At 54.6% G+C, this 13,043-nt stretch overlaps 1 protein-coding gene across 50 annotated transcripts in view; it reads left to right on the top strand.

Annotated features, from left to right (window-relative positions):
* Nucleotides 1-9,003, top strand: part of ELN (elastin) — a 42,017-nt gene extending 33,014 nt beyond the window's left edge. For 28 of the 50 annotated variants that reach the window (XM_063605875.1, XM_063605887.1, XM_063605868.1 and 25 more), the window contains 8 exons: nt 375-413; nt 2,435-2,506; nt 2,592-2,651; nt 2,911-2,985; nt 4,999-5,037; nt 5,249-5,302; nt 6,036-6,080; nt 7,980-9,003. In XM_063605875.1, coding sequence (XP_063461945.1) covers nt 375-413; nt 2,435-2,506; nt 2,592-2,651; nt 2,911-2,985; nt 4,999-5,037; nt 5,249-5,302; nt 6,036-6,080; nt 7,980-8,023 — 428 coding nt within the window. In that variant the 3' untranslated portion in view covers nt 8,024-9,003. The remainder of the gene's footprint in view (nt 1-374; nt 414-2,434; nt 2,507-2,591; nt 2,652-2,910; nt 2,986-4,998; nt 5,038-5,248; nt 5,303-6,035; nt 6,081-7,979) is intronic. The other 22 variants (XM_063605897.1, XM_063605886.1, XM_055114495.1 and 19 more) reach the window with 2 other exon arrangements.
* Nucleotides 9,004-13,043: the final 4,040 nt, after the last annotated feature.

The following is a 13,043-nucleotide window of genomic DNA, read 5'->3' as shown; positions in this document are numbered from 1 at the left end:
GGTGGCAGGGCTCCAGACTGAGAAAAAGCCTGCCCTCCAACCAGGCAAGGAACAGGTAGATCAGCCTGGCTCCCCTTCAGCAGTGCTCTGTGCCCAGGGGACCACTAGGAACTCCAGTTCTTCACCAGCTGGTGACTGAGCCCCACTCTGTGCCCAGCCTCAGGCAGTCCATGCTAGGCCTGGGGAGAGAAGGAAGGGGCAGACGGAAGGTGGAGGCACTGTTCAGCCCTAAAGCTCTGTGCCTGTACAGCTTCAGGGCTTTGAGGAAGCAATAGAGGCCAAGGAAGTCAGGGAGGGCTCTCTAGAGGAGGCGGCAGAACTCCCAGGCACAGAGCTCGGCTCCTGACCACTCCCCAACTTTTCTTTCTCCCCAGTACCTGGAGCCCTGGCTGCCGCTAAAGCAGCCAAATATGGTGAGTGCACCCCACAACCACTTGTGGCTCCCTTGCCACCACACCATCCCTGACAGCACAGGACTGGGGTGGTCACAATAGAAAAAGGCAGTTTCGGCCGGGCGTGGTGGCTCACACCTGTAATCCCAGCACTTTGGGAGGCCGAGGCAGGCAGATCACCTGAGGTCAGGAGTTCCAGACCAGCCTGAACAATATGGTTAAACCCCATCTCTACTAAAAATTCAAAAATTAGCCAGGCGTGGTGGCGGGCACCTGTAATCCCAGCACTTTGGGAGGCCGAGGTGGGCGGATCACCTGAGGTCAGGAGTTCCAGACCAGCCTGACCAATATGGTGAAAACCCATCTCTACTAAAAACACAAAAATTAGCCAGGTGTGGTGGCGGGCACCTGTAATCCCAGCTACTCGGGAGGCTGAGGCAGGAGAATCGCTTGAACCCAGGAGATGGAGGCTGCAGTGAGCCGAGATCACGCCACTGCACTCCGGCCTGGACGACAGAGCGAGACTGTATCTCAAAAAAAGAAAAGAAAAGAAAAAGAAAAAGGCAGTTTCTAGGACACATTTATGACAGTTTAAAAACCTGGCCCCTGCCCACTAAATGCTTATGGTGCCTTCAACCCCTGTGACCACCAAAAACACCCTTGAAATCCCAGTTGCCCCCCAGGAGGCAATTCCACCATCCCTAAGCTCGCCCTGACCCTGACAGTTTCATGGTCCCTGTGTCCAGGAAGGGACTGGACCTGCTGTGGGTATGAGGAGTCTGGGCAGTCTCTGCCTCCACCCCAGCTCTCTGGCCCGAGCAAAGGAGCTGGTATTCCTCATCTGGGCACCCCGGGCCCCCGCCTGCCTTCCTGTCCTGCCAGCAGGACTGCTCCCACCACGAGCCAGCCCAGAGGACGTGGCAGTCCCACAGCCTCTGCACTTGGCGCTCTGGCAGCCCCGCCTGGCCAGACCCACGCTGTCTGTAGCCCCTGAATTCCTGGCCTCCTGTGAGCAGCGTTGGTGGGAGGTGGAAGACTCCCCCAGGGATCCACCAACCAGCCGGGCAGGTCCACTTGGGGCCAGTTTCTACCTCGGAAAATCCTGGCTTCCTCAGCGCTGACCCCCAGCGGCCCTGGCCTCCTCCCCTGCTCACTGCTGACTGCTTGGCAGGCCTGAGTCAACAGACATTGCCAGGGAAACAGAGTGACGTCATGTGGTGGAGCCGCGAAGGGCGCAGGCTCCCCAGCCACTTCCCGTCCCTGAAGCCCTGAGCACACTGCTTAACCTCTGCTCTGCCTCAGCGTTCTCATCTGCAAAATGGGAATGACAATAGTGCCTACCTTTCCTGCTGCAATGCATAAAAAATGGGCTGCTAAGTGTGAAGCACTCAAAATGTTAAGTGCCTGCTGTAGATACTATTGCCGTTGTTTGTTTGTTTGTTTGTTTGTTTGTTTGTTTTGACAGAGTCTTGCTCTGTCACCCAGGCTGGAATGCAGTGGTACGATCTCGGCTCCCTGCAGCCTCCATCTCCCGGGTTCAAGTGATTCTCCTGCCTCAGCCTTCCAAGTAGCTGGGATTACAGGCGCCCGCCACCACGCCTGGCTAATTTTTGTATTTTTCGTAGAGACAGGGTTTCACCATGTTGGCCAGGCTGTTCTCAAACTCCTGACCTCAGGTGATCCACTAGCCTCAGCCTTCCAAAGTGCTGGGATTACAGGTGTGAGCCACCGCACCCGGCTTACAAAAGAACTTTTAAGGCCAGGCACAGTGGCTCACACCTTTGGGAGGCTAAGGCAGGAGGATCGCATGAGCCCAGGAGTTGGAGGTTGCAGTGAACTATGATTGTACCACTGCACTCCAGCCGGGGTGACAGAGCAAAACCCCATCTCAAAATGAAACAAAATATGGACTGGACTTCCTGTCCACTGCTCCTCCACAGTGTCACATGGCCCCTGCCACCTGTCTGCTTGCCTTGTGTCCCTGGGGCAGGGAGACCCATCGTTCAGAAATGGAACACTCATTTTCCCTCCTCTCCCCGCAGGAGCAGCAGTGCCTGGGGTCCTTGGAGGGCTCGGGGCTCTCGGTGGAGTAGGCATCCCAGGCGGTGTGGTGGGTGAGTTGAAACCCCAGGAGGGGCAGGGTGGGGAGGGAATCTAACCAGTACAGAGTGCCTCCCTGAACTCGGTCTGTGTTCCCAGGAGCCGGACCCGCCGCCGCCGCTGCCGCAGCCAAAGCTGCTGCCAAAGCCGCCCAGTTTGGTGAGCACTGGGTGGAGGTGGGAGCTGCCGCCAGGCCCTCAGGCCCCCAGGCCCCCAGGGTGTGGGAGGAGCTTCTGACCAGGCACTGTAGACTCAGAGTCCCTGCCCCAGACACCTCCTGGCTCCACTGTGCCATCGAAGGCCAGGGGAGACCTCAGGCTCCACCTGTGTCCCCAGAGGACACCTCCGCCCTCCACAGGCCGAGGCTTCAGTCCCACCTTTCTGACCAGCGGAGTCTAATGCTCAGCTGTCTCCACAGGCCTAGTGGGAGCCGCTGGGCTCGGAGGACTCGGAGTCGGAGGGCTTGGAGTTCCAGGTGTTGGGGGCCTTGCAGGTGAGAGTTGTTCTGAAATCAGTGAGTGTGTGTGGTGTGTGTATGCGAGACAGAGATGGAGACAGAGACAGAGACAGAGACTTTCGTTCCCACCCCTGGCACGTCTTTGCTCAAGATGTCCTCTTGGCCAGGTGCGGTGGCTCACGCCTGCAATCCCAGCACTCTAGTAGGCCAAGGTGGGCAGATCACTTGAGGTGAGGAGTTTGAGACCAGCCTGGGTGACATGGCGAAACCTCATCTCTACCAAAAATACAAAAATAAGCCGGGCGTGGTGGTGGGCACCTGTATTTCCAGGTACTTGGGAGGCTGAGGCCAGAGGATCGCTTGAGCCCAGGAGGCAGAGGCTGCAGTGAGCTGAGATGGTACCACTGCATTCCAGCTTGGGCAGCAGAGTGAGACCCTGTCATCTAAAAAAAAAAAAGAAAGAAAGAAAAGAAAAGAAAAGAAAAGAGGCCAGGCATGGTGGCTCACGCCTGTGATCCCAGCACTTTGGGAGGCCGAGGTGGGCAGATCACGAGGTCAGATCAAGACCATCCTGGCTAACACAGTGAAACCCCGTCTCTACTAAAAAATACAAAAAATTAGCTGGGCATGGTGGCAGACGCCTGTAGTCCCAGCTACTCGGGAGGCTGAGGCAGAAGAATGGCGTGAACCTGGGAGGCGGAGCTTGCAGTGAGCCGAGATCGCGCCACTGCACTCCAGCCTGGGCGACAGAGCGAGACTCCGTCTCAAAAAAAAAATATATATATATATATATATATATATGTATGTATATATATAAATTAGCTGGGCATGGGGACACACACCTGTAATCCCAGCTACTCGGGAGCCTGAGACAGGAGAATCACTTGAACCCAGGAGGCAGAAGTTGCAGTGAGCCAAGATCACGCCGCTGCACTCCAGCCTGGGCAACAGAGCAAGACCTCATCCCAAAACAAAATAAAAACAAGAAATGTGACAAACGGGAGCTGGGGCTATCCCTTGCCGCCAGGGTCCCAGTCCTCCCCCTCTCCTCTCTCTTTCAACCCACCTGACCACTGCGGTGGGAGTAAATTAGGAGAATGATGGTTATGCCAGTTCTCCAAGAAAGAAATCAAAGCTTGGAGAGAAATTGCTTTCCCTAAGTCTCCACCATGGTGGCCGACCTTGTGTGGCCATTTCCCCCTTTCTTGGGCTGTCATTGTGTCTCCCCCTGTAAACTAGCCTGCACAGCTCTTCCTGTGAGTGCCACAAGACCAGACACACAGTAGGAGCTTAACAATTAAGACTTTTGGGGCCGGGCATGGTGGCTCATGCCTGTAATCCCAACACTTTGGGAGGCTTAGGTAGGTGGATTGCTTGAGGCCAGGAGTTCAAGACCAGCCTGGACAACGTAGCAAGACACCCCACCACCACCACCTCTACGAAATATTTAAAAATTAGCTGGGCGTGGTGTGTGCCTGTAGTTTCAGCTACTTGGGAGGCTGAGGCAGGAAGATCACTTGAACCCGGGAGTTCAGGGCTGCAGTGAGCTGTGATCGAGCCACTGCATTCCAGCCTGGGCAACAGAGCAAGACCCTGGATAGATGAAGGAGAGATGGGGGGATAGACACTGGGAGGATGAGTCCATGGGCAGACGGTAAAGGGTGAGTAGGTAAGAAGACAGGGCCTAGCCAGGCGCAGTGGCTCACACCTGTAATGTCAGCACTTTGGGAGGCTGAGGCAGGTGGATCACCTGAGGTCAGGAGTTCGAGCCCAGCCTGGCCAACATGGTGAAACCTGTCTCTACTAAAAATACAAAAATTAGCCAGGCGTGGTGGTGGGTGCCTGTAATCCCAGCTGCTCAGGAGGCTGAGGCAGGAGAACCGCTTGAACCCAGGAGATGGAGGTTGCAGTGAGCCGGGATCGCGCCACTGCACTCCAGCCCAGGCGAAGGAGTGAGACTCTGCCTCAAGAAAAAAAAAAAAAAAAAACAGACAGGGCCTGACAGGTGGCATTGGCATTCCTGAGCCGTCATGTGCCTCATCTCCCCAGGTATACCTCCAGCGGCAGCCGCTAAAGCAGCTAAATACGGTGAGTTCCCCTCTGATGCCTTCCTGCCAGTGGCCTGCACCCCCTGCCATGCCCATCGCCGCCCTCCCCCAGCCCAGCTCAGGCCTCCCTCTGGCTCCCCCTACCCCTGAAGATCTTGTCTGGGACATTCCTTAACCCAGAACCCAGCAGGGATATCAGGGCCTCTTCCCGATGGGGGTGTCTTATCCTGACCCCACCTGCCTCTTCTCAGGTGCTGCTGGCCTTGGAGGTGTCCTAGGGGGTGCCGGGCAGTTCCCACTTGGAGGTAGGGGTGGCCAGCTCTGCTATGTAGTCCTCAGCTCTGTCCCGATCTAGAGGGGGCCTGTCCATCTAGCAGTGGCGACTCCCAGAGCCCATGTCCACACAAGGACAGGAGACTGGGGCTGGCGAGGGCACTTTAGGATTGCAGATGTACTGGGCAAACGGGCAAGCTATAAGGTTGGGGACAGTGCCAGGCAGAGCTCAGGGTTGAGGCCATGAGGTGCCACACCTGGTTGCTAGGTGGCGGCATGTTGTGTTGAGAAAGCCACTCTGGCTGTAGTGAGGGGGATTGGCTGGGCGCGGTGGCTCACGCCTGTAATCCCAGCACTTTGGGAGGCCTAGGTGGGTGGATCACTTGAGGTCAGGAGTTCGAGACCAGTCTGGTCAACATGGTGAAACCCTGTCCTACTAAAAAAAATGCAAAAATTAGCCAAACGTGGTGGACGCCTGTAATCCCAGCTACTCGGGGGGCTGAGGCGGGAGAATCACTGGAGCCTGGGAAGCGGAGGTTGCAGTGAGCCAAGATCGCACCACTGCACTCCAGCCTGGGCAACAGAGCAAGACCCCATCTCAAAAAAATAATAATAAAATAAAATATAAAAAATTATATAGTGGGGGGGATGGAGAGGAGGTGATCCCAGACAGAGGTCTTGGGTGAGCCAGTGCAGGCAGAAAGTGATGAGGCTGGAGTCAGTTTCCACCCCTACCAACCCACCAACCTGAAATCTCTCCTGCAGGAGTGGCAGCAAGACCTGGCTTCGGATTGTCTCCCATTTTCCCAGGTATGCCAGGCTCCCTGCCCCTGGGCCCTGCCCTGGAGCTGCAGCCACCTCCTCCCTCCTCTCCTGTGCCATCTCCTGCTCAGAAGGGCTGAGCCAGCACCCAGGGGTGGACCCCACAGCCTCAGGTCACACGAGGCTGGACCCCGAGCTGAATGTAGAGCCTCCCCTCCTTCTTGCTGACCTCTTACAAACACAGGGAACATTTGCTTTTTAAAAACACAGTTCATGGCCAGGTGTGATGGCTCACACCTGTAATCCCAGCACTTTGGGAGGCTGAGGAGGGCAGATCACCTGAGGTCAGGAGTTCAAGACCAGCCTGGCCAACATGGCGAAACCCTGTCTCTATTAAAAATACTAAAATTAGCTGGGCGTGGTGGCTCACGCCTGTAATCCCAGCCCTTTGGGAGGCCAAGGCAGGTGGATCACGAGGTCAGGAGATGGAGACCATCCTGGCTGACACGGTGAAACCCCGTCTCTACTAAAAATACTATAGTCTTCTTTTTTTTTTGAGACGGAGTCTTGCTCTGTTGCCCAGGCTGGAGTGCAGTGGCACGATCTTGGCTCACTGCAACCTCTGCCTCCTAGGTTCAAGCGATTCTTCTGCCTCAGCCTCCCAAGTAGCTGGGACTACAGGCATACACCACTGCGCCCAGCTAATTTTTGTATTTTTAGTAGAGACGGGGTTTCACCATTTTGGCCAGGCTGGTCTCGAACTCCTGACCTCGTGATCCGCCCGCCTCGGCCTCCCAAAGTGCTGGGATTATAGGAGTGAGCCACCACGTCCGGCCGTCTCTACTAAAAATACAAAAAATTAGCCGGGCATGGTGGCGGGCACCTGTAGTCTCAGCTACTCGGGAGGCTCACGCAGGAGAATGGTGTGAACCCGGGAGGCGGAGCATGGTGTGAACCCGGGAGGCGGAGCTTGCAGTGAGCCGAGATTGCGCCACTGCACTCCAGCCTGGGCGGCACAGCAAGACTCCGTCTCAAAAAAAAAAAAAAAAAAAATTAGCCAGGTGTGGTGGTGCACGCCTGTAATCCCAGCTACTCTGGAGGCTGAGACAGGAGAATTGCTTGAACCCAGGAGGCGGAGGTTGCAGTGAGCTGAGACTACACCACTGCCCTCTAGCCTGGGTGATGACAGGGCAAGACGATTGCGTCTCAAAAAAAAAAAAAAAAAAAAAAACTTCAGAGGCAGATGTCTGTTCCTGCCCCACTCTCTGCTCACTGCCACCAGGTGGCGGTAAGGAGCCATATCTGGCTCAAGCATGGTTAGGAACTGCTCCGGGCCGCGCTACTAGACAATGGTGCCTTACCTAACACAGACTGATGCCTTGAAACAGGGTTCACCCATCAGACTATTCCCAGGAGGGGGTAGGAATCCTGGGTTTGAGTCCCAGCTCAGACACTATGTGGATAAGACCCTCTCTCCCTCTACTGGGCCTTGATTTACTTATCTGATGCCCTCTCAGATGTATGGGTCCACCCAACTCCCTGAGAGGGCCGTCTCCTGCAGACACTGACTCTCCCTTCATCCCATGTTCCTTGATGGAGCTGCTCTTAGCCTTTCCCCGAAAGGCTTCTTGGAGCAGTGGAGCCAGGAGCCAGTGCCAGGCCCTGTCCTTCCCCAGCCAGGCCCCGTCCTTCCCCAGCCAGGCCCCATGACCTGCCCCCTTTTCTGCGAGCGTTGGTTTCATCCAAGTAATATCTTGGGGGCTTCTCCCGCCCCATCTGTCCAGTGGAAGTTGATGGCATGGATCAGGTCTGAGTTTGGCCTGGGGCCACGACTTGGCTTCTCTTGGCTTCTTGGAGCCTCCATTCCAGTGGGTCAGAGCAGGCGGGGATTAGAGCCGAAACTGAGAGGGGCCGGACTCACAGTGATGTGCACCTCCTCCCGTCCAGGTGGGGCCTGCCTGGGGAAAGCTTGTGGCCGGAAGAGAAAATGAGCTTCCTAGGACCCCTGACTCACGACCTCATCAACGTTGGTGCTACTGCTTGGTGGAGAATGTAAACCCTTTGTAACCCCATCCCATGCCCCTCCGACTCCCCACCCCAGGAGGGAACGGGCAGGCCGGGCGGCCTTGCAGATCCACAGGGCAAGGAAACAAGAGGGGAGTGGCCAAGTGCCCCGATCAGGAGGCCCCCTACTTCAGAGGCAAGGGCCGTGTGGTCCTGGCCCCCCACCCCATCCCTTCCCACCTAGGAGCTCCCCCTCCACACAGCCTCCATCTCCAGGGGAACTTGGTGCTACACGCTGGTGCTCTTATCTTCCTGGGGGGAGGGAGGAGGGAAGGGTGGCCCCTCGGGGAACCCCCTCCCTGGGGCTCCTCTAAAGATGGTGCAGACACTTCCTGGGCAGTCCCAGCTCCCCCTGCCCACCAGGACCCACCGTTGGCTGCCATCCAGTTGGTACCCAAGAACCTGAAGCCTCAAAGCTGGATTCGCTCATAGCATCCCTCCTCTCCTGGGTCCACTTGGCCGTCTCCTCCCCACCGATCGCTGTTCCCCACATCTGGGGCGCTTTTGGGTTGGAAAACCACCCCACACTGGGAATAGCCACCTTGCCCTTGTAGAATCCATCCGCCCATCCGTCCATTCATCCATCCGTCCGTCCATCCATGTCCCCAGTTGACCGCCCGGCACCACTAGCTGGCTGGGTGCACCCACCATCAACCTGGTTGACCTGTCATGGCCGCCTGTGCCCTGCCTCCACCCCCATCCTACACTCCCCCAGGGCGTGCGGGGCTGTGCAGACTGGGGTGCCAGGCATCTCCTCCCCACCCGGGGTGTCCCCACATGCAGTACTGTATACCCCCCCATCCCTCCCTCGGTCCACTGAACTTCAGAGCAGTTCCCACTCCTGCCCCGCCCATCTTTTTGTGTCTCGCTGTGATAGATCAATAAATATTTTATTTTTTGTCCTGGATATTTGGGGATTATTTTTGATTGTTGATATTCTCTTTTGGTTTTATTTTTGTGGTTCATTTAAAAAAAAAAGATAATTTTTTTTTTCTGATCCGGGGAGCTGTATCCCCAGTAGAAAAATCATTTTAATCACTCTGATATAACTCTGGATGAAACACACCTTTTTTTTTTAATAAGAAAAGAGAATTAACTGCTTCAGAAATGACTAATAAATGAAAAACCTTTAAAGGAAACTGTGTCTTAGCTTCCTTCGTATGATTTAATCTGCCTTCAACTCACTGGCCTGGATGGGGATAAGGGCTCTGCTTCAGGGAACCTCCACCACCCACAGTGTATTTGAGAGGTTGCCCAACCAAAAGCCCCTGCTGCTTGCTTCTGGGGCATCGATCTTTCTCCAAGTTTGGCTTGTACTTTAACAATGAGGCCAGGGGTTTGAGACCCACCTGGACAACATAGCTGTCCAGTGGAGAATCACTTTGTACCACATAGCTACAAAAAAAAAAAAAAATTACCCAAGATTGGTGGTGGTGCATGCCTGTGGTCCCAGCTACTCAGGAGGCTGAGGTGGGAGGATCGCTTGAGCCCAGGATTTCGAGGCTGCAGTGAGCTATGATTGCGCCACTGCACTCCAGCCTGGGTGAGACAGCAAGATCCTGTCTCGAGAGAGAGAGAGAGAAACAGAAAGAGACAGAGAGGAAAGATGGCTGACCTAAGAAAATGCAGAAGACAGTCAAAGGTAACCATTTTCCTCCAAAACAGTCCCCTCTGAGGAAGACCCACTCTCATGCGTGGCCATGTAAGGCCATTTGGCTTGAGAAGTTTAAGAAGTGACACCCAGCAGCAGGTTCAGCTCCACCCTTACTCAGATGCACCCATTCCCATTCTGGCCCTTCCTCCTCCCCTTGAGGCCAGAAATCCATGGGGCCCGGGAATGTGTTCACCTGCAGCCTACATCCCCACCTCTAGACCACGCTCTGGATACCAGATACTGGAATTCCCTTCCCCAACCACCAAGCCCACTTCCAGGGCTCACTCAGCCTCAGGCCTGTGCCATCCTCCTGAGAGTGGGCCCCGTGCTGAGTGTGCACACCTCTAAGCCAGAAATGTGGCAACAGAGCTGTTCGTGGGGAGTGTGGGTGGGGCTCACCATGCAGACTGGAGCATATGTGGGTTTGCATACGAGGATCCTTGCGATCCCAGAAGGAGCTGGGAGGGAAAGAGAAAGCTGGTGGAGGGTATGCTCAGAGAGAGCTTCCCAGAGGACAGTAAAGGGCAAAAAACATTTTACCAGGCAAAGAATAGAACAGAGAGGAGGGTCAGGCCTTTCGGGCAGAGGACAGGACAACTAGATGTCTGGTAGGAGAGGGCAGTGCTGAGGACTTATGGAGGATGGATCAGGAGGGGGTGAGCGGTGTGGTTCAAGGAGATGCACAAGAGGGTTGCTGTAATAATCCAGGGAGGGGTGACACAGCCTGCCCTAGAGTGGTGACAAAGGAGATCCATCCATCCATCCATCCACCCATCCACCCACCCATCTGTCCACCTACCCACCCATCAACCCACCCATCCACCCACCCACCCAACCATTCTTCCATCCATCCATGTCTCCTTCCACCCATCCACCCACCCACCCATCTATCCACCCACCCATCCATCCATCCATCTATCCACCCATCCATCCACCCACCAGTCCATCCATCCATTCATTACTTCACTCAACAAAAATATCCATTGCTGGTTTTTCCTCAGGTCTCTGGCCTCTAAAAGTCAGTAAGCCCCAGCATTCAGGCCTGTGGACTCCCTGTCTTGGTTTCTCATAGCTTGCGGTTTTATTTATTTATCAGAGACAGGGCCTCAGTCTTTCGCCCAGGCTGGAGTGCAGTGGTGCTATCACAGCTCACTGCAGCCTTAAACTCCCAGGCTGGAGCAATCCTCCCAACTACAGGCACATACCACCATGCCCAGCTAATTTTTAAATTTTTTTATAGAGATAGAATCTTGCTATGTTGCAGCCAGGCGTGGTGGCTCATACCTGTAATCCCAGCACTTTGGGAGGCTGAGGCGGGCGGATCATGAGGTCAGGAGTTCAAGACCAGCCTGGCCAACATGGTGAAGCCTCATCTCTACTAAAAATATAAAAATTAGCCGGGTGTGGAGGTGCATGCCTGTAATCCCATCTACTTGGGAGGCCAAGGCAGGAGAATCACTTGAACCCAGGAGGCGGAGGTTGCGGTGAGCCGAGACCGTACCATTGCACTCCAGCCTGGCGACAGAGCGAGACTCTGTCTCAAAAAAAAAACAAAGAATCTTGCTATGTTGCCCAGGCTGCTCTCAAACTCCTGGCCTCGGCCTCCCAAAGTGTTGGGGTTACAGGTGTGAGCCACCTCAGCTGGTTGCTCGTGGCTTTAAATATTTAATACGACCTATTCATTGGTGACTCTCCAATTGACATCTCCAGCATGACCGCTCCCCTGAGCCCAGGACTTGTACATCCAAGGCCAATTCTAACATCTCTACCTAGAAATCTCATAGACATGGCCTAGGTAGTGTGGTTTTCCCTCCCTGCCTTTCCCATCTCAGTAAAAGGCAGCCCTACTCTTCCAGAGGTTCCGGCCTGCAACTCTGGAACCATCTCTGACTCTGCTCTTCCCTCACTCCCCACAGCAGATTCACCAGCAAATAATACGGCACCACCTTCAAAATATATCCAGAGTTGGCCAGGCACACTGGCTCACACCTGTAATCCCAGCACTTTGGGAGGCCGAAGTGGGCAGATTACCCGAGGTCGGGAGTTCGAGACCAGCCTGACCAACATGGAGAAACCCCGTCTCTACTAAAAATACAAAAAAATTAGCCAGGCATGGTGGTGCATGCCTGTAATCCTAGCTGCTCAGGAGGCTGAGGCAGGAGAATCACTTGGACACGGGAGGCAGAGGTTGCGGTGAGCCAAGGTCACACCATTGCGCTATAGCCTGGGCAACAAGAGCGAAACTCTGTCTAAAAAAAAAAGAATATATCCAGAGTCCTACCACGTCTCAGGCCTAAGCCACAATCCCCAGTATCTCTTGCCTGAATTACTGAAATAGCTCCCTGAACCCCTTAGTTCTCCCCTGGCTCCCCTTCGGCCTTCTCTCCACTCAGCAACCAAAGCAATCTTTTTTTTTTTTTTTTTTTTTTTTTGAGATGGAGTTTCACTCTGTTGCCCAGGCTGGAGTACATTGGCGTGATCTCAGCTCACTCAACCTCTGCCTCCCGGGTTCAAGAGATTCTCCTGCCTCAGCCTCCTGCGTAGCTGGGACTACTGGCATGTGCCACCATGCCTGGCTAATTTTTGTGTTTTTAGTAGAGACAAGGTTTCACCATGTTGGCCAGGCTGGTTTCGAACTCCTGGCCTCAAGCGATCCTCCTGCCTCTGCCTCCCAAAGTGCTGGGATTACAGGTATGAGCCACCACATCTGGCCCAAAGCAATTCTTTCAAAGCATAAGTCAACTCGGGTCATGCATCTACTCAAAGTCCTGCAGTGGTTCCTGTCTCACTCAGAGACAAAGCCAGAGGCCTTTCTATGGCCAAGAAGCCCCTACTTGCATGGCAGCAGCTCTCCTGACCTCACATTCTGCTATTCGAGCCATGCGGTCGCCCTGGCCATCTTACTTTTCCTTGAGTGCAACAGGTCACCCCACTGCCAGCCTTGGCATCTGCTATCTCTTCTGCCCAAAACGCCCTTTCATCAGCTATCTGTGTTTCTGGCTCACTCAGCTGCTTCAGGTCTTGACTCAGGTGTCACCTTCTCAGAGTGTCCTACACTGACACCTTTCTAAAATTGCAAATTGGGCTGGATGCGGTGGCCCGTGCCTATAATCCCAGCACTTTGGGAGGCTGAGGTGGGAGGATCACTTGAGGCCAGGAGTTCAAGACCAGCCTGGGCAACATAGCGAGACTCCATCTCTATTTAAAACATAAATAAAATTGCAAGCTGCACCCTCCTCCTCTGCTCAGCACTCCCTCACCTGGCTCTACCTCCGTTTTGTGTTTTATTTTGT

This window comes from Pan paniscus, chromosome 6, assembly GCF_029289425.2.
Source record: "Pan paniscus chromosome 6, NHGRI_mPanPan1-v2.0_pri, whole genome shotgun sequence".
In the NCBI taxonomy this organism is placed as follows: domain Eukaryota; kingdom Metazoa; phylum Chordata; class Mammalia; order Primates; family Hominidae; genus Pan; species Pan paniscus.
Note: the sequence above shows the minus strand (reverse complement) of the source record. Positions and strands in the feature narration are given on the sequence as shown.